This window comes from Moschus berezovskii, chromosome 6, assembly GCF_049115385.1.
Source record: "Moschus berezovskii isolate FMDL1 chromosome 6, NW_MosBer_1.0, whole genome shotgun sequence".
NCBI lineage: Eukaryota > Metazoa > Chordata > Mammalia > Artiodactyla > Moschidae > Moschus > Moschus berezovskii.
In genome coordinates, this window is record NC_142465.1 from 65,089,147 (window position 1) to 65,110,740 (window position 21,594).

The window sequence follows — 21,594 nt, forward strand, 5'->3', positions numbered from 1 at the left end:
CAGACACTCTTCAAAGTGCTTTACATATATCGGCTCATTTGGTCTTAACATTATTCACAGAACAGGCTTTTAAAGTAGTTACTGTTATGATTCCCATCTCCTTAAATGAGGAAACTGAGGCACAGGCCAGTAATTTCAAAAAGGTTATATAGTTGTAAGTGATAGAACTGGTCTTTAAACTTAGGTGATCCTACTTGCCAGAACTCTTCACCATTGTTTATATTGTCTCTCTTTAAAATAACATCTTAAAGTCAAATACCAATCAGTATGCCCTGTGTTAATGGCTACATTCTTTCAAAATTATAAATGGCAATAACATATGCATGTATTTACCACATGTCAATCTGTGTTGAGTACTCTGAGGAACCCAGAAGCACATCAGGCGGCCGGTACCAAAGTGTGACAACTTCATTTGAGTAGGTCTTTGTGGGAACTGACTTGGCTCTGGCTAGTCCTTGACAGGAAAAGAAAACAATTAAGAAATAGCTATAATTATTTCCCAGTTCATATGACCACAATGACTCTAGCCACAAGGATGCCTGAGATGGCTACTCTATACATTTTTGAAGCTTAACAAAATTCATTTTATGAATTTCTGAATGTGCATGGTCTTGGGTCAGCAAATCTTCATGTAATTAAACTAAATAATAATTCCACAGTCAGGGACTATGTTTACTTTTACGAGTGAATGCACCTGGTCTCAGTATCTCTAATCTAAACTTAAGATATCTTCCTTCTAGCCATGATTATGCCAAAATTACTTCCTACTTCAACTTAAATTAATGCAAAACAGGCCAATAATATTAAGATAAACAATTTTACTTCTTATAGTTATAGGCTTATTGACTTTTAACCTGATTACAATTTTCATTTGCTGTACCGATTCTTACCAAAAAGCATGAAGTTACTGGTCCATGATCCTGTTAAGTTTTATTTACAATTCCCTTGCAGAAGTTTTTATTTAAAGTTTTCTTGGAATAAACTACATTCTGTACTCTTAAGTTTTACTACATTCTGTACTCTTAAGTTTTACGTTATATAGTTAATATTAAAATACGATGAACCTGTCTTTGGATATTATTAGTTGCTGTAGATAACATGTGCCATTCCTTTGCCTGTTGAATGTGAAATTCACTAATTATCTAGATATAAAGGCAAGAGCTTGCAACTTTCTCTCTTGAGCCACTAGTGTAAGAGTTGCTTTTATTACCTCCATGCCTCCAAATTCTTACCACCTAAAGAAGTAACTTTTTAAAAGATATCTGAAGAAATATAAATTTTAACATATACTTTATTTCAAATAGGGAATAATTCATTCACAGGCTGTGATTTCTGCTGTGTGTAACTATTATATCTGATTAAAATACTAAAGAAGAAAAATGTTATAGAAGGATAATTCAATACTTTGTTAAACCAGATAAACTCACCCAAGTGAAACCAGAATATTTTTTTTAATCAGGCAGTGTTCATACTATTTTCATTTAGTTTAAGGGCTAAAGGATGTAATTGAAATAACACTGACATTATTTTATTTAAGTACAGATTTTACTCTACCATCCCAACTTGGTAAAATAAATTCAAAATTTTTTGATAATTAGCAAATGGGAGCAACTTTCTGATTCCTCTTCCTGATATAATACTGGGTTATAAGGGAAAAAGGACAGGCTTCACGTTTGCTATTTCTATACATACAACATCAAAGTAACTGCAATTGCAGTTTCCTCAGTACCTTATACTTCTCCTCCTGAGAGAATTCTAAACTATGGTACTTGCTCAAACAGGCTTCTGGTTCAGTTCGCAATTAGATTTGCAATACTGACATGAAATGCAATACACAATAATCTCGTCCAAACCAAATTAACTAAATGTAACATGGTATTATTATATAAGCCATTTTCTATTATTAATGAAAATGTCTATTTATATGAATACTTCCCTGATCACAGGAAAAGTAAATTTTTATCTAGATCAACAACAACTTTTTACCTTCGGAGATCCCCTGAAAGGGTCTCAGCATGCTTAGGGGACTATGGACCACGTCTGAGAACCTGTGATGTTTAGCATTCACTAACATAACTGACCACCAAAATTTTCAAATATCTTCCAAAAACTTCCAAACTCACATAAAAGCAATCATACAGTGTCAATACTTGTTTTTTCTTTTAAACTTAACCACCTGGATCTATAAATATCTCATACATTCCATACCAAAATCTGCTAGCTTTAATTCTCCTTTTTCATTAATGAGGAGGTTCTGTGGTTTTAAATCTCGGTGTAACACTTTTCTTCTGTGGCAATATGCCAAACCACGTAGAATTTGATATAAAAACAGCTATGGAAACAAAAAACAGAAATTAGTCTTACAGATAATAAGACATACTCTGGTATAACTTACGGTAAACAGAAAAGCAACTGGCCTAGAATAGTCAAACAAAAAGGAACCATCTCGTTTTCCTTACATACTTATCTGAATTTTACAATTCATTATCCTATTTGAAGCATTTATTTTTTTAGTGTGAACGAATGAAACTTTATTTTAGTAGTAACAGTTCACTTGTTACTGAAAATGATTTTAAATAAATGTACCTCATAAACTTACAGGTCTACTAATTACGTTTACAGTTTAATTATGAAATTCTCACAAAACAATCAATCTTCTACCATTACCCCACCCTCCTCCCCCTGGAAAAAAACTGATGTGGGACAAAGCCTTTAATATAAGGCAATGGAGTTGGTGGTTTTATGAACATTTTGAAGTGTCAAAGAGATCGGTGCTGCACAGCTCTGACAAATTACGTGCTACAAAAATAACCTAAAATAACCTAACCCAGCTTCTATCACCCACCTCCTGGGTACTTTACTTTCAGCACCTCCCACTCAGCCTTCAAAACCTGCTATGATTCAGAAAAGGGATTAAGCACTGTGGAGCTCTGAATGACTCTTGAAAAAAAGCAATTCCTATAAGGCTAATGGTAGACTTTTTTGTTGCAGATTTTGGTGGAAAAGGGAATATGAAATGCAGAAGGTATTTGATTCTTCATGGTTAACAAAAAATAGCCTCAAGTCCAGAGCATTCAGGAGTGCACCCTTGGTTTTCTTGGAAGGTGAAAAATAGCATTAGAACTTCGAGAATAAGCCAAGGCAGCAGGTGAACAGTGGGCTGGAAGAAACTGTAATTAGCAGAGCTTCTATACTCTACATATTTGTGTTTTGGAAACTCTTAAACTACTACTTCCAAATTTCTCATTACTTTTTATGTTTAACAGAGAATAAAATACTTTTCAACTTAATTCAGGCATGCAGACAAATAAACTCATATCTTTGTCAAATTATTATAATTAAGGACAACTTTATTTCCAAATTACTGATAATATGACTGCAGGAAAAACAACATAAAAGCCATAAGCAGAAATAAACACAAATGAGATTCACAACACCCTGCCAAATAAAACATAAAATATGATGAGAACAATTCTCATAGAAAATATATGGAAAAGAGACTTAAAACTTAAAGCCCTATTCTAAAATTCCTAGTAATGTGTTATATCCATTTATTCTGAACTATATTTTAGTAAAAGAAACTGGCTCTCCTTTATACCATACTTAACTATTTTAAAAAGTATCTTAAGTTTAAAGTTAGTATCTATAGAACTGGGACTGTCGCAAAACCACAGCTGGGACGGCCTATTTCCAGAACAGTCTCACAAACCATTGAGTGAGATCAGATAAACAGATCTTTGCTAAATTTGGAGTAAACCCAGTCAAAGAAACCTACTGTAAGAACATAACTGTATCAAGGGTTTTTACTTGACCTTATTTTTACTTTTGGGCTTTATCTGGCACAAAGTTTATGTCAAACTTTTCTATCATTACTTGCATCTTCACATATTTTTCAGGTAAGAAAACATAATTATCTTTCCCTCCTAATAGTGCAGAATGGTATTTCCAGCCTAGTATTCGTAAAACCTATGTAGCTTCCTGACCTTACTCGTTAGATTAGTACCTTCAAAAGTTGTTTTATAATCAAATACCATTCTAAACATGAGGACTTTGCCATTTAAAGGAGGCCTTTGCAAAATGCACTGTATCATTTTCATTCACCTTAAACATTTGGATTCTGATAAAACAGGCTTGTTGTTTTCTTTTTAAGCAGAATATACCTGTAAATGTATTCTATATATATCCAAGAGAACCAATAATACTGTGAAAGGAAATGTCAGAAGACTTTTCTGTTTTGAAGCAGAAAAAGGTTAAAGGTTTATTGAAGGGCCAAGCAAGGAGAACAGGTGGCTCCTACTCAAAAACCTCAAATTCCTCCGAAGTACTTATTAAAACTTTTAAAATGAAGTAGTTCTACAAAAAAGGTCTGATTCTAGGAAATACTACAGTACAGCAAACAGAAGTTCTGAGTAAATGTGTTCAGACAACAACAGTCTATTTAAAATGCATTACAAAAAATTCTGAAGCAGAACAGTTATGAGACTGGCATATTTCATTATGTAATGCAGTTTGTCTCTGCTTAAGTGTTTGTCTCTAAACAAAATTTTAAACGACACAGTAAGCATACCTTTACATTGTGCATACTCATGATGTTTCCACAGTCATCCATGTACTGTTTTAGATCTTTATCCTGAAAAAATATAGCACTATGTGATACATAGTTTTGAGAAGGCATGACATTTACTTAGTTTTTAAAAATAAGTTTGCTTTTTAAAATTGAAGTATAGTTCCTTTTCAATGTTGTGTTAGTTTCTGGTATACAGAAAAGTGATTCAGTTATACATAGATATTAAATATTGTTTTTTTAAAATATTAGTTGTTTTCTGAAGAAAGATACTGAATGTACCACACATAATTGCTGGATGGCATCACCGACTCGATGGACATGAGTTTGAGTGAACTTCGGGAGTTGGTGATGGACAGGGAGGCCTGGCGTGCTGTGATTCATGGGGTCGCAAAGAGTCGGACACAACTGAGCGACTGAACTGAACAAGAATGTCCCTGGGACTGTTAAAAAATCCAATCTGTGAAGTTTTATTATAGCAAAATTAAATACTGAAGTTTTATGAAATGCTTACCAGATACTCAAAGACCAGAGTCAAAGATTTATCTGTATGAACAATGTCATGTAAGGTTACTATATTTGCATGTTTTAGATCCTTTAACAGTGAAACTGCAAAACAGAAAAGAAAGCCAATTATTTAGTCTGTGGTAGCCAGTCTTTTAAAAAACCCTAAGTTTAACATATGAATGCCTGAATTTAGGAGTCTTTTAAAACAATCCAAAGGGATTTGTAGTAGAAATTTTAAAAGAATTTTTCTTTTCTTTTATGGTACTGGGTTTGATATTTTTAATACTTAAATTATTCTCAATACGACATTAATGTTATTCTCCATAATATCTTTTTTTCGCTCAAATGTTAACTTATTGAGGCTGTCCCAAGATGTTTTCTTCTTCCAAACTGGCTTATCAGTTGCCTCAAACCATTTTCTGGATAATCCTTTAAAAAAAATGGTACCATTATAAAAATATATTTACATCCTGTATGCACTATTTATGGTCAGCTCTTCCCCCATGCACCAATATGTAACATTTCCCAATGTCAAGTATTTGTCTATGACAATGATCTTATGACTTCACAGTATTTCATCATAAGCTGTATGATAATATATCTAATTCCTTTTTGTTAAATATTTTAGCTTTAGCTATTGCTTCTACCCCCAGGGCCTGATTTTATTGTATTCTTTTTCCTCACTGAGATGCCATTAGTCGTGATGGCATATTATTTTCCAGTCATGTATTATTTCTATATCTGAGCTCTCTGTACTTACAAAAAATGAACTCTTATTACATAGCTTTGGTTTTAAAATGTTCTATATAAATTTCATAAAATATTGTGCTCACAAAAAGTACTAATTATACCTTCTCTTATTGCTGTACAGGGTGCACCTTCTTCATGTTCCAACCGGATCTCTTTCAAGGCAACCAAATTCTCTGTCAATTTACTTCTTCCTTTATATACTGTTGCATATGTACCCTACAAAATATATTTTTTGAAAGATACATGAAAGCAGCATGAGTCTATCTATATCATCAATACAAGAAAGAGTCCTAACTAAATTTCTAATTTCTAACCATGTGTTAAACTCCATCTTGCAGAGAAAACTCCACCATGACTAGTCTTGGTTTTCCTGCAGCTAAGAGGACTTTCAGCTCCCTGTGCACAGCTTCCCTACTCTTCAACCCTTCAGAGTACTTCAAAAGGAAAAACATAAGGAGAATATTTGATTTAAAATACTGTATTAACTATAACTACAATGTGAAGATTGAGGAAATTAATTAAGCACATTAAGTGAAAACTGAAACTGTAACTGACATATTATTAAAATTTTACCCATTTTCAGAATCTCTGAATGCTAGAGCTCTCCTTTAAAAACCAAATGTATTCTACAGGTATCTTCTATCGTTGCCAAGACAGTTCTCAAACTCCCTTAAAGCCTCCCTATTAACTAATTCTATTATTTTCTTTGCACTTTATCACTCTGGGAAGCAGACCATTTCAAAACTAGTAGCAAGTTCAAGAAAACCTTGAATTTCATTTCAAAAAAAATGAGACAAGAATTTCCTTAACTTTTAAGATGTGTCTTTAGCCTTACAGATAGTATTTTTGATTTTTCACAAGTTTGAACACATGGAATTTCCCATATGACAGCTCAGTCAGAGTACCAAGGAGTAAACTAAAAGACAGATGCCTATTTTGTCACCAAAAAGCACAATATTCTGTGCATCAACAGAAGGTTACAATGGTATTAAAAAAATTCATTTCTTCTCACAATGATAGAGTAATTTCAAGAATTGAAGGGTATTTCCTTCTAATATTCTATTGCCTTTACAGGACAAGATACAATCTTTAAGGTGATGAATAACAAAAATACGTATCTTACATTTTCGATATAAGTATTAACTTACCTCTCCAAGCTTTTCCAATTTGATGTAGGTTTCCATTTTTCCAAACCCAATTTCTGACTGAAAGCAAACAATTATAAATTTAGTAGTCTTAAGATTTCAATTCTTCTCTGCCTCAATATCTGAAACTCTCCTGCTCTTGGAATGTTTTGGAATAGAAAAATCTGATTAAACAGTTGAACATCTGTCAAATTTTAAAATAATTTTTTTTATTGGAACATTCAAAGGCTCAAAAACAAAGTTCACAATTGAAATTGTCAACTCATCTTTTTTACAAATCGATTAACATTCTGCTTTGAAAAATTTCTGTTCTACCTTAAGACTCTGAAATTTTAAGATATCACAGGCATTTTAGGATACAAAACGATTTTATAAAAGATAACTACATGATTTAACAAAATCACAAAATAAACAATTTTTCTATATATTTTCCTTCATCAATCTTTTGTTTTCCCTAGGAAGGCCTGCAAACAAAACACTATTTCAGGTTTTTCCCATCAAAATATATAATAAGAAAGATAACTACATGTCATATTCTATGATGAGTCAGGAAATGGCTAACACAGAAGAAGTAATATAAGTCTAAATCAGTTTCCTCCATCCCCCACAAAAGACTTTAAAAGTGAGTTCTGAAAAGCATTGCTTTTTAACCTTGAGCTTGTTTGACTATTTTGTATGGAGTTGATAAATGAGATAGATGGAATACTCAAACATGCAATGGAAACCCAGTATTTAAAAAATAATTAAAAAAAAAACACCTAACACAAAAGATTTAGGGGAAAAAACAAAATGATAAAAATTTAGAGACTGAGAGAGCAGAGATGGGGGGAAAGTTAAAAAGAAAAGAATAAGAATGTTCTTAAATTCCTTTCAGTACCCCTTTTGTAGATAGAGGAAAGGGCAACAGTAATCTAAAACTTCACTTCTCAGAGTGATACTAATGCCCTTAAGTAGCCAAGGAAAGGAATGATGTTCTTTTATATATAACTTCTGCTCTTAAAAGTGTATGCTGGATTATTAAATTCTATGTAAAATTCCGGAGGTTCAGATACACTTTTTCTGGAGGTGTTGAACAAAATAAAAACGACACTTGACAATTTGACTTAACATCACTCACTGCTTGAAACAAAAAAGGTAAACTGCCCAAAACTGACAGTCAAAAGTAGCAGGGGCCTCTCAAAGGAACTGTTATACAAGAAATTTTTTTTACAAGACATATATATCACTTTAAAAGCCATGAGGAAAATTGCATATTCAATGGTACTCATTCAATTCTGGTAAACTAATAAAAACTGTGGTCACAGGAGGTACGGGTGGTTATCACTGAAGGACTGAAAAACTGCTTCCCTCTGTGTACTCTTAGACTTTTTCCTATATATGGTATTTTTTTTTTAATTAAGTAAGTGAGATTTTTGAAACCCATCATGATCCATCTACCCATGCACTATTTTATATATGACTGACAGATATTAAGTCCTTATTCTGTATTGTCAATAATTACACAGGATAATAAAACTACAATAGACAACACTTTCCAAATACAAATGGGAGTTTTTAATTTTAATATGGGAAATGTGGCAAAGAGACAACCATTTGATACACAAGAACCTTATTCTGAATAATCTTTTGATTTTATAGTTTTTCTATAGTCTATTTACATATGATCTCACATGACACTTAAAAAAAAAGGTTAATTGCCAAGATCACACAAACTATGATAGAGTGTTTATTTTCTTATACCTATCTCTAGAATTCAGATGATTAAATTCACAAACATGGAACTATTTTGACATGAATTTCAAGTCTCACCTGATTTGTTTATGAAGGAAAAGAATAGCAGGAATAAATGGAAACTAGTATGAACAAAATAATCAATGTCCCCCCCGTAAGATATAATTAAAATGTCATCATCTGTAACAGTGAGAAGCACATAGAAAAATAAAACTACAAGCAAGGAATTTTTTTTTTGCCACACCAGGTCTTGTGGAAACTTAGTTCCCCAACCAGGGACTGAACCATGCCCGCAACAGCAAAAGTACGTTGTCCTAAACCACTGGACCACCAGGGAATTCCCTGGGAAATTTTTCTTATTAGGAGTTGGGAAATTTTCTTACTCATTTTTTTAATCTTAAGTGAATTAATACTAGAATGTCCTTATAAGATCATGTACACTTTTGTCTAACGGTGGCTTTGACAAAAATGCTAAAGTTTTTTTTTTTTAAAGAGTGGATAAACAAACTACAAATTCAAGACTGTATAGACAGTACTGATGTAGAGATTATCATATCATATAAAGTATACAGGGAATAAACTATAAGAGTTTATTATCCCTTACAGTTATTATAAGAGATATTATATTAACTACATAGCAGACCATCTATATTAACATTACATGAAACATTAACATTACAAACAGTCACTCTTTAAGTAGTGAAATTTAGTGAGATCATTAAAATATACTGAAAGTACGCTTTTTAAAAAGAGGGTAAATACTGGAATTGTCTGCCACAACCCAATTAAAGAGGTTTTGAATTGGGTTGACCACATTTTAATGATTCCCAACCTTTAGGATTTAGTAATTACATCCAATTTATTACTTAACTGAATCTTTGTATGGAATTTCTAGAAAATTTTGCTTGCATTTTTATCTGCTGAACATGACAAGATTAACAATAGACATAATGACTAGCTTGTTGACACACTCTCCTACGGAAATTATTCAGAGGACAGAAGACAAAGCTCATTTATTCATCATTTACCAGGCATAATGCTAGGTACTGGGGATAGAGTGAAGAAGACAGATATGATTCCTCCTCTCATAAGTTCACAATCTAGACTGAGTTTCATCCTAGATTATTTTAGAATATTTTTAAAGTCTCATAAAAACAGAAATAATTGCTGTATGATTGGAACAATACACTTTGCATTTTAATACAATATAAAAATCTTCTTAATTCTGCTTCAAATGAAGATAATTTTTTTCTGATACTTTACTGCTCTAATACTTAGCTTTTTGGAAAACCAAACAAACTCCTGTTCAAATAGCTCTTATAGCTAAGTAATATTTCACTGTTAAGTCAGAAAGAGAAAGACAAATACTATATATTAACGCATGCATCTGGAATCTAGAAAGATGGTATTGATGAACCTATTTTCAGGGTAGCAATGGAGACACTTGACTTCCCTGGTGGCTCAGACGGTAAAGCGTCCACCTACAATGTGGGAAACCCAGGTTCAATCCCTGGGTCGGGAGGATCCCCTGGAGAAGGAAATGGCAACCCACTCCAGTACTCTTGCCTGGAAAATCCCATGGATGGAGGATCCTGGTAGGCTACAGTCCATGTGGTCACAAAGAGTTGGACTCGACTGCGGGACTTCACTTTCACTTTCAATGCAGACCCAGGACATAGAGAACAGACTTGTGGACACAGTGGGGGAAGGAGAAGGTGGGACAAATTGAGAGACTAGCATGGAAACGTGTACATTACCATATGTAAAACAGATAGCAAGTGGGAAGCAAAAAAGCTCAACCCAGTGCTCTGTGACAACCTAGAAGGGTGGGGTGGGGAGGGAGATGGGAGGAGGGTTCAAGAGGACAGAGGACACATATTTATACCTGTGGCTGATTCATATTGACGTATGGCACAAATCAACACAATACTGTAAAGCAATTATCCTCCAATAAAAATAAAAATTAAAAAATAGCTCTTATACAATAAGCATATTAAAGTTAAATAAAATAAAAACAAATTATAATTTATAATAGCCTTCCTGTAATTTAGAGTAACTTGTAAGTAGCATCGATTATTATAGGGTATTTCTTCGTTACTCTGGTCTAACAGTATAATCATTCTACCAAACTTATAAAAAGGTATTACATGCTGGCAATGCAATTCTAAATGAGCTTCACAACAACTGAAACATGTGCAAAAGCTCTATTAGATGCCATTCTAAGAGTAAATGTGCATATAAAAAACACTGGGGGCAAAGACAGATTTTTCAATTATCCATTTCTCCCCTTGTGAGATTTACCAAGTTACTGTTACCGACAGAAATGTCAGTCTACTGAAATAGACTGAGGTAGGTCGACTGAGAATCTCTATTCTACTTAATCATTTGTCTTACAAAATATTACCTTACCCCTGTCCATAATATGCCATAGGTAAATTAAATTGTGGGTGAACTCTGAACCTCATTTCCACACCATAAAATCACTTCTGAAAGACATCAGGACTTGATACCCTATTTTCTCACCTTCCTTAGAAATAACAGCTATGTATGATCTATACTGGTAAAGTCATGAATGAGAAACCTAAAACTTAATGTTTAGGAAGAGGCATATTCTTAGAATTCATATAACCTAAACTTCAATAAGATGAGACAAACCTTCCTATATAGACTTAGTTTACTAAAGTTGCACTTAACACTCTTACGAAGTTTCCATGGGGCACGCCATGACTGTTAAGTGTAACAATGCTCTAAAAAATCACTACCTGCCTATGGGCTTTCCCACTAGTCATTAGTTTAAGTATTTTAAGAGTTAGAATATTCCATTTCTTATCAACTATAAATGAATATTAAGTAACACTTTACCAACCTAATATCTTTAAGACAGAACGACTAAATGTAATGTGGTGTCCTGGATGGGATCCTGGGGATAAAAAGCTATTAGTGAAAACTAGGGAAATTTGAATAAAGTATGGAGCTTAGTTAACAGTAATGTACCAACACTGGTTTCCTTAGTAGTGACAATGTACTAAAGTAATGTAAAATGTTAATAGGCATAACTAGGTATGTGGTATATGGGAACTCTCTATATGATCTTTTAAATTTTTCTGTAAATCTATAACTACTCTAAAATAACTTATTAGAGTAGAATTAGTGTAGCTGTAGGTAGATTTAAACATTTGTAATTCAGAAAATGAGAGGGTTTCTAGTTAGTGGCGTCTCTCTTCTTGGTCATGTAGTGGGAAGAAGTCATCTGCTTAGAGTGAGAGAAGAATTAACCAAAGAAATACAATACAATAGGGTAGCCAAATGATACTGAGGCTCCAACTGAGTTTGAGGCTCATAATTTTATAGAAGAACCAATCAGCCCTACTGTGTATTCACCAGAAGTGAACTCAGACTTGTTTCTTACCTCTTACTCAAGTGATTTATGTTATTTTTACTACTCTACTTATTATACATTGCAAACTGAAAATACAAAAATAAACATGTACACATTGCTATTATTTAAAATGGATAACCAACAAAGACCTATTATAAAGCACATGGAACTCTCAAGGTTACATGCCTGCGTGAATGGGAGAGGGGTTTGGGAGAGAAGGGATACGTGTATATGTATGGCTGAGTCCTTTTGCTCTTCGCCTTAAACTAACACAACATTGTTAACTGGCTATACCCCAACACAAAAATAAAAAGTTTAAAGTTAAAAAAAAAAAACAACAACAGTTTATCCTTTTAGAAAGACAAAATTTTATATTTTGTCTTGAAACAAAAATGTTTTTCAGATAAAGAGTATATCATCCATGGAAACATAAGCTCTGGCAAATGTGAAGAGTATTTTCGTTTTCCCATCTCCTTTCCATGGATTTCCTAATCCTTCCCCTTTACATAAAAACCTAGGGTATTAAGAATAATTTTCTAATATACTTCTAAAGAAACCACGGCTTTAGTAAAAAAAAAAAAAAAAAGATAAACAATGAAAAGAATGAACCAATGAAAACCAAAACAGAGCTGCTATGATTAATGTGAAATTGGTAAACCATTTCAGATTAAAAAGGGAATTAAGATAGGAACATTCAACACAATAAAAACTCCAGTCACTCAACATTCATTAGAGGGCACTATTTTCCTTAATTTCATGTACACTGAAAAAGATAAGTCTTATATGATAGCTTTGGTGATTAAACCATACCTTTAGTCCCAATCTGAATATTTACTAATTCTAAAATTTATCCTAAGTACCAATCTTTAGTAAAACTTGATAACCAAAGAACACTTTCAACCTGGTAATTAAATGACAAAGTTATGTTAATGAAAATGTCTTAAGCAGCTATGTAAAATTATGATGATCATAAACCTATACCAAAATCAAGCTTTAACCTTACTGTATACTGGTGAATGTCAAATAATAATGTGCTCATATTATACAGCATTAGGTAATTTTATTCTTTAGAAAATGCAACCAAGACAGAAGTTGTTGGCAGATAAAAATATTCCACGATACGATATATAAGAAGAAGATATAACAACTGTTAGTGACCCAATACTCATCAATGGCTCCTTCTTCAGACCCAAAGTTTAAGTGGGTACTCAGTTCAGTTGCTCAGTTGTGTCTGACTCTGAGACCCCACGGACTGCAGCACGCCAGGCTTTCCTGTCCATCACCAACTCCTGAAGCCTACTCAGACTCATGTCCATTGAGTTGGGGATGCCATCCAACCATCTCATCCTCTGTCGTCCCCCTCCTCCTCCTCCTCCTTAGTACTAAGTGGGTCCCGAGTCCTCAGTATTTTTATCTTTACACAGTCCCTAGCATGTGGGCTCTACTTTCCATTTCCACATGACTACCACATCATCCTTAACTATGAATAAATTACTAATTCATTTCTCTGCCTCTAGTCTTTCTCTTGTTCTATTTGTTTACACTTTTCCTGAAGCAACAGTTATGAAACAAAAACGTGATTATGTCAGCCCTTGTTGAAATAAATGTCTCTGAGGTTCTTCTTTTTACACGGGATGAAGTCCAAACTCATTGGCCTAACAGCTGAAGCTTTTTACAGTCTACAGCAGGGGTCCCCAACCTGTGAGGAACCCAGACCCACAGCAAGAAGTGAGTGGCTGCACAGCAGGAGGTGAGTGGCAGGCAAGCAAAGCTTCATCTACCACTCCCCATCGCTCACATTACCGCGTGAACCATCCCCCCGATCCTGTCCATGGAAAAACGGTCTTCCACTAAACTGCTTCTTGGTGCCAAAAAGGTTGGGGACCACTGATCTAGATCTATCCTATCCTTTCAAGGCTTATTCTTTAAAATTATTCCATATTCACCCTTCGTATCAATTATAATTTCCCCAACATACTCACATTCTCTGGGTTCTACTACATGAAGTTTCCTTTGCTTAGAACACTCTTCTAATAACTGTCAACTTCACAAAATTCCTACCCATCTTTTTAGAGCCAACTTAAGCACTATCACCTCTATAAGCCTGTGATGTACAAAGACATTTTACTTGCTTTTTAATTGTCCCATAGCGCTTTATATATACTTCTACCATAGAACTAAAGTCATCCAAAAGAGATCCTCACATACACAATCACCTGAGTTTATGTCAAGATGACACGGCAACAGGGAAAGCTATTCTTTCAAAAAGCAGTGCTGGGTCAACTGCTACACGATGGGAGACCAAGATACATAAATGACAAGAGCCTTTTATACAGAATGTACAAAGAATTCCTCATAAATCAATCAGAAAAAGGCAGACAGTCCAACAGAAAAGAAATAATAGAGTTCAACAATTAATTCAAAGAAGAGGATATTTAAATGGCCAATAAACATTAGAAATGTATTCAGCTTAAGCCGTCAAGAAAATGAAAAACAAAACCACAATGAGTGAATGCTCAGTCGGGTCTGGGTCTGACTCTGTGCGACCCCATGGACTGTAGCCCATTCCTCTCTATCCATGGGATGTTCCAGGCAAGAATAATGGAGTGGGTTGCCATTTCCTACTTCAGGGGAACCACAATGAGATAACACTATACACTCATCAGAAAAATTTAGAAGTTTCTTTGAAAAAGAAAAGAAGAAACAATACCAAAAAAAAATCATGAAGAGCAACTAGAATGGAATGTAAAATGGTATAATTACTTTGGAACCAACTCTGACAACACCTAGAAAGGCTGAACATGTGCACACAATCTACCCAACAACTCCACTCCTAGGTATGCACCCAACACAAATGCTTACATATGTTAACCAAAACACGTAATCAAGAATGGTGATACATGCAATATTTGATAACAGCCAAAATTAAAAATAACATAAATGTAAACATTCATCAACAGAAGACTGAATAAAATATAGTCTACTCACCAATGGAACACCATGCAACAAAAAGAACAAATGAATAACCTAACTACATGAAATAACCCAAATGAAACTAACCCTAAGCAAAAGAAGTCGACTGCAGAAGAATACATATCGGTGTACTTCTATATGTAATAGGATATTTTTGTATACTATTTGTAAGGGGCTGAAATTTGAACTGTTAATCTTATTTTCTATTTATCTTTGAGATTGTAAAAATGCCCTCTTTCTGCCTATTTTCCCAGTTATACTTATATGATTTATTGTCAGATTTAAAATAAAGCAAGGAAAAACAGGAAGATCCCCTGGAGTATGAAATGGCAATGTGCTCCAGTATTCTTACCTGGAAAATTCCACGGACAGAGGAGCCTAGTGGGCTACTGTCTATGGGACCGCGCGCGCGCACACACGCACACACGACTGAGCAACTGAGTGCAAGCACACACACACACAGGACTGAGCAACTGAGCGCGCGCGCACACACACACAGGACTGAGCAACTGAGCGCGCGCACGCACACACACGCGCACACACACACACACACACACACACACACACACACACACGCTGAGCAACTGAGCGCGCGCACACACACACACACACACACACACACACACACACACACGCTAACAAGGAAAAATATGTCCCATTAAAAAAATATGTATCATTTGTTATTTATTATTTATGGGAATTCCTAGTTTGATTTTTCTCTGCACTTGAAATACAAAGAAGAGATGCATACAATGAATTCTGTGTATTTCAAAACGAACACTGCAACTTTCCATTGGATGACAGAAGTAACTATCGTTTATGTGATGAATAATGAATATATACATCACAGCAGAGTATTTATTACTATATTCCACACATCAAATTAATTCTACTTTGTTAATGAGTAATGACCAATTTGTGTTAGGACCTATATATTGGGTTATTTTGGAGAAGGCAATGGCAAGCCACTCCAGTACTCTTGCCTAGAAAATCCCATGGATGGAGGAGCCTGGTAGGCTGCAGTCCATGGGGTTGCTATGAGTCAGAGATGACTGAGCGACTTCACTTTTCACTTTCACACACTGGAGAAGGAAATGGCAACCCACTCCAGTGTTCTTGCCTGGAGAATCCCAGGGATGGTGGAGCCTGGTGGGCTGCTGTCTATGGGGTCACACAGAGTTGGACACGACTGAAGTGACTTAGCAGTAGCAGCAGCATACATATAAACTTGCATGTACATATATTATATATATATATTTGTACAATATATTTGTATAAAATGTATTTTAATCATTTGTACAGTCATAATTACATAAAGTTCAAAAATATAAGAATAATCAGGAAAAGAATATCAAATGCACTTTTAAAATAAATAAGAATGTATGTAAATCAAGATAAAGAAGTCTTTCTTTAAACACTATAAACATAATCAAAACAATGAAAAACATATAGGTAAACTAATCTTTGGCATTAGAAGGCAGAGATAATGCCAAAGTTGAGGAAGGGAGGGTGGAAGTGAACAATGAAGTGGCAGGACGAGTCTTCTGGAATTTGGGGGATTTTCATTTATCTGGATGCAAGTTACACACGTATGCTAACTTCACAAAAATTCATGAAGCTCTACAATTACGTTTATGTACTTTTCTGTGTATCTAGTACATATTAATACATACTTATATACCTGGTACATATTTTGTACATCTAGCATGTATCAGTAAAATTTACCAAAAAATAAAATAAACCTAAATCCTATTTAATATAACATCTTTAAAACGTCAAGAAGGGAAAATGATTAAATCCAGAAAACAATGTAATAAACTTTAGCTATTAACAATATAAAATTAATATAAAATGTTTATGCCCGGAAAATCAAACAACCAGATCTAATATAGTAGGTATAGGAGACTTAAAAACTTACTAAGGAAGCTCTCCGAGACCTTCGGCTCATTGGTTGATCAAATGGTGGACTGTTTATCTGCAACTTTTCAAGATACCCATCAGGTATTCTGATATCTGCAGGCAGTGATAACCGCTTATTTAAATCCTTTTAAAAACCAAGAAAAAGAAGATCTATATAGGTAACCACAAACAGAGACGACAAGGGCATTTGAGGTTTTAATTCATGAGCTCTAATATATTATTTCTTAGCAATCAGTAACTATAAAGGTTTGCTGCAATTACAAAGGTATTTACGTTAATTATAAGCAGATTCTTTACAGTCTGAGCCACTAGTGAAGCTGTATGTAATATACCAAAAGCAAATGTATTTACTGTAAGCAAAAGTATACAATGCAATTTATTTTACAGAAATGATGTTCTACAAATGAGTTGAGTCTCTTCATTGATAAAATCAGGATGGAATTAATTCTGACATTATTATACCATACAGTTGCTTTTAAGTCACTAAGTCGTGTCTGACTCTTTGCAACACTGTTGACTGCAGCATGCCACGCTCCTCTGTCCTCCACTACCTCCCAGGGGTTGCTCAAATTCATGTCCATTGAGTTGAGGATGCTAACTATCTCATCTTCTGTCGCTCGCTTCTCCTCTTGCCTTCAATCTTTCCCAGCATCAGGGTCTCTTCCAATGAGTCAGCTCTTCACATCAGGTGGCCTAAGTACTAGAGCTTCAGCATTAGCCCTTCCAATGAATATTCAGGGTTGATTTACTTTAGGGTTGACTGGTTTAATCTCCTTGCAGTCCAAGGGACTCTCAAGAGTCCTCTCCAGCACCACAATTTGAAAGCATCATTCTTCAGCGCTCAGCCTTCTTTATGATCCAACTCTCATATTCAAACATGACTACTGAAAAACCACAGCTTTGACTATACAGACCTTTGTTGGCAAAGTGATGTCTCTGCTTTTTAATATGCTGTCTAGGTTTGTCATAGCTTTTCTTCCAAGAAGCAAGTGTCTTTTTATTTCATGGCTCCAGTCACCATCTGCAGTGATTTTGGAGCCCAAGAAAATAAAATCTGCTACTGCTTTCACTTTTTCCCCTTCTATTTGCCATGAACTGAAGGGACCAGATGTCATGATCTTAGTTTTCTGAATGCTGAGTTTCAAGCCAGCTTTTCCACTCTCCTCTTTCACTTTCATCAAAAGGCTTTTTAAGTTCCTCGTTTTCTGCCATTAGGGTGTTATCATCTGTTATCTGAGGTCACTGGTATTTCTCCCGGCAATCTTGATTTCAGCCTGTGCTTTATCCAGCCTGGCATTTCGCATAATGTACTCTGCATATAAGTTAAATAAGCAGGGTGATAACATACAGTCTTTTTGCACTCCTTTCCCAATTTTGGACCTGTCAGTTGTTCCATGTCCGGTTTTAACTGTTGCTTCTTGACGCCAATGTCCTGGTGCAGGGGCTTGCATAACTCAACGAAGCTATATGAGCTATGCTGTGCAGGGCTACCCAAAACAGAGAGGTTATATGTAAAGAATTGTGGCAAAACAAGGTCCACTGTAGGAAATGGTAAACCACTCCAGTATTCTTGCCAGGAGAACCCCATGAACAGCAAACCATATAGTTCAGTTCAGTTGCTCAGTCGTGTCTGACTCGTAGCGACCCCATGAACCGCAGCACACCAGGCTCCCAATCCATCACCAACTGCCGGAGTCTACCCAAACTCATGTCCATTGAGTCAATGACGCCATCCAACCATTTCATCCTCTTTCGTCCCCTTCTCTTCCTGCCCTCAATCTTTCCCAGCATCAGGGTCTTTTCAAATGAGTCAGCTCTTCACATCAGGTGGCCAAAGCATTGGAGCTTCAGCTTCAGCATCAGTCCCTCCAATGAACACCCAGGACTGGTCTCCTTTAGGATGGACTGGTTGGATCTCCTTACAGTCCAAGGGACTCTCAACAGTCTTCTCCAGCACCACAGTTCAAAAGCATCAATTCTTCGGCGATCACCTTTCTTCACAGTCCAACTCTCACGTCCATACATGACTACTGGAAATACCATATGGTAGGAATAGGCAAAGTCTACCTCTAAAATGAGGTTGGTTTGAATAACTAATCATGTGGATATTGCATGATTTTGCATGCAACACAGTGAATTAATTGAAATATTTTATTATTGCTATGTCAGTAGAAACAAGCAAAAGGTATTTCTATTTCATGTAATTATGTGAACTGAAACAGATCGTGCCTATATTGTCACACCAAGAAACATAAATCCTATAAAAATAAATCCCTGCTATTAATAATAAACAAATCAGGAGATAAAACTGAGATGTACAGAAATTGTACACAGATTTATTGAGAAATATATGGCTTAAGTATCAAAACAGATCATGTTCTCAACTGATGAGAAAATAATAATTCTCCCACATTAGTTTTATATTTTATATAACTCTAAACAAATCACGGTAAGATTATTCTTGGAACAAAACAAAATATTTAAAATTTACCTAGAAGAATAAATAGAAAGCAATATCCAAAAACATTCTAAAATAAATAAAAAAATATGTGTGGGTGTGGGGGTCTTTCCAGATAGTAAAGTATACAATAATCAAGAGTGTGTCACCTTTGGGGGAGAATACAGCTCAACGGATGAATAAGAAAGTCCAGATATAGATCCTAGTATTAAATAAAAATTTTAAACCTATAATAAAGAAAATCATACATATGGTGAAGAGTGATGTAATTTATACAGTGATATGAACAGTTATCATGAGTTTGAGTGAGCTCTGGGAGATAGCAAAGGACAGGGAAGCTTGGCGTGCTACAGTCCATGGAGTTGCAGAGTCGGACATAACCAAGCGACTAAACAACAATGAACAGATATCAAGTTGATTTCAGGAGTTGAAGATGGTATTTTACCATTTAAAAACTGATACTGTTTTGCATAACTGATTCAGAAGCAATCTTTGATCAGCAAAAATGCGATCAACCAAGAGGGCAAATACCCTAATCATCAATACCTCAACAGCACTGAAAAAAAAACAACATTCTTATTTAAAAATGTGCTCAATTTTCTAGAGAAAATTATTTTTAATCTATAGTGTGTATATATATATATATGGAAATGATAATATTCATAATCAACTTCTGTCCTCAAGGTTATACACAACATTGACAGAGAGAAGGAAATGAGCTTTTCATTCTTTTACATGGAGAAATAACTTACATGTGCTACAGAGATTAGTAGGTATAATAAACCAAAAAAGGAAGTGATATCCATATTCATAATATAAAGCAAGGAAAAAAAGCTGGTGCTTACTTTTTGTATACTTTTTGAAATCTGAAAATATTTATAAAATCTAAAGTAGTACCTAGATGAATCTTAAAAACATTAAACTATTTTCTAAAAGGAAGACTTTCCCTAATGTATCATCTTGGAATTCTGAAACTTTTGAAAATTCAAATTTCCCTTACAAAGACTCTACATAGTATTCTGCAGAATGTTTAAGTATAATTACTGTATATGTGCCTTGGTATAGTAGATAATTAGGAAAAAATATTCAGACTAGTTTTTAATGCAAAGAAACAACTTTCTTACAGGTGTCATTGCCATCATGAAAATTTTCAAATAGGCATTTATTCTTATGTATTTATACATAAAAACACAGGCATATTTATGTTTTTTTAAAAAATGGTACCTCTATTGAGATCCGCCTATGTATACGATTTCTAAGACAAACACCCGTAGGTGACTGGACTTCATCAGATGATGTCCCAGAAGCTTGGTCACTCTCGCCATCTGATCCCATTTTTAGATTTTCATGAACAATATCTGTATCAGAAAATGAAATATTATTTATCTTAGAAGAGATGTATTAAATTCTACAGAATCACATAATTTATTATCTCTACATGTAAGATGTAGACAGCCAACAGCCAAAAATCATAGCTTAAAAAGATCTTTTACATTCTGGATACCACAGATGTGCAGTTAATAAAAACTGCACATTTAGGACAAATGTCCTAAAACAGTAGTAATAAATCCTCTTATGCTCTAAGATTATAAAAAAGTTATTTTAAAAAACTAACATTCAAGTTATTACCAAGAGTTGAATAATAAAATTAGAGACTGAAAATAACACTTGAGGATTATTTAGTCAGCTCTCTTATTTTCCAGATCTAGAAACTGAGACCTTGAAAGGTTAAATGACTTTCAAAGGTCACAGAGCTTAGAGGCAGAGCCAAAATAGAAACCTGATCTTTTATTTAGTTTAGTATTCTTTCCATTTAATAATGTGCCATTGGGTCATATCCAGATGAACTGGTTCTTTGCATAGTCTTTTAAAAAAATGTTTTACAGTTGCTAATATAGCTCCCCATCCCCAAGTGTTAAAAAAACAATTCAAAAAAAGTATTCACTGAGTACTGATTTTGTATAACTACAACTACTTTGTACTACAAAGTCCAACAAAATCTACTGGGGGCAAAAATATATTTCACTTACAATGCAAGGTAAATTATGATTTTTAAAAATAGGAATAAAAGTTAAATGGGAGTAGAGGGTAGGGAGATTAATTCCTTTTGGGAATATAAAAAATAAACTGTACACTTTTATACCTGCTCTTATATTTACATTTGTCA

The 21,594-nt window shown here is 34.5% G+C and overlaps 1 protein-coding gene across 13 annotated transcripts in view; it reads right to left on the reverse strand.

Moving 5' to 3' along the window:
* The window catches only part of CDK17 (cyclin dependent kinase 17), a 131,310-nt gene that overhangs the window by 33,146 nt on the left and 76,570 nt on the right, over positions 1-21,594 (reverse strand). For all 13 annotated transcript variants that reach the window (XR_016037635.1, XR_016037633.1, XR_016037632.1 and 10 more), the window contains exons 4-11: positions 20,652-20,785; positions 16,968-17,093; positions 6,970-7,026; positions 5,923-6,037; positions 5,079-5,173; positions 4,568-4,630; positions 2,209-2,332; positions 334-454 (exon numbers count right to left, since the gene is read on the reverse strand). Coding sequence is in view for 2 of the 13 variants with exons in the window: in XM_055394751.2 (XP_055250726.1) it covers positions 334-454; positions 2,209-2,332; positions 4,568-4,630; positions 5,079-5,173; positions 5,923-6,037; positions 6,970-7,026; positions 16,968-17,093; positions 20,652-20,785 (835 nt within the window). In the remaining 11 variants the exon portion in view is untranslated. The remainder of the gene's footprint in view (positions 1-333; positions 455-2,208; positions 2,333-4,567; positions 4,631-5,078; positions 5,174-5,922; positions 6,038-6,969; positions 7,027-16,967; positions 17,094-20,651; positions 20,786-21,594) is intronic.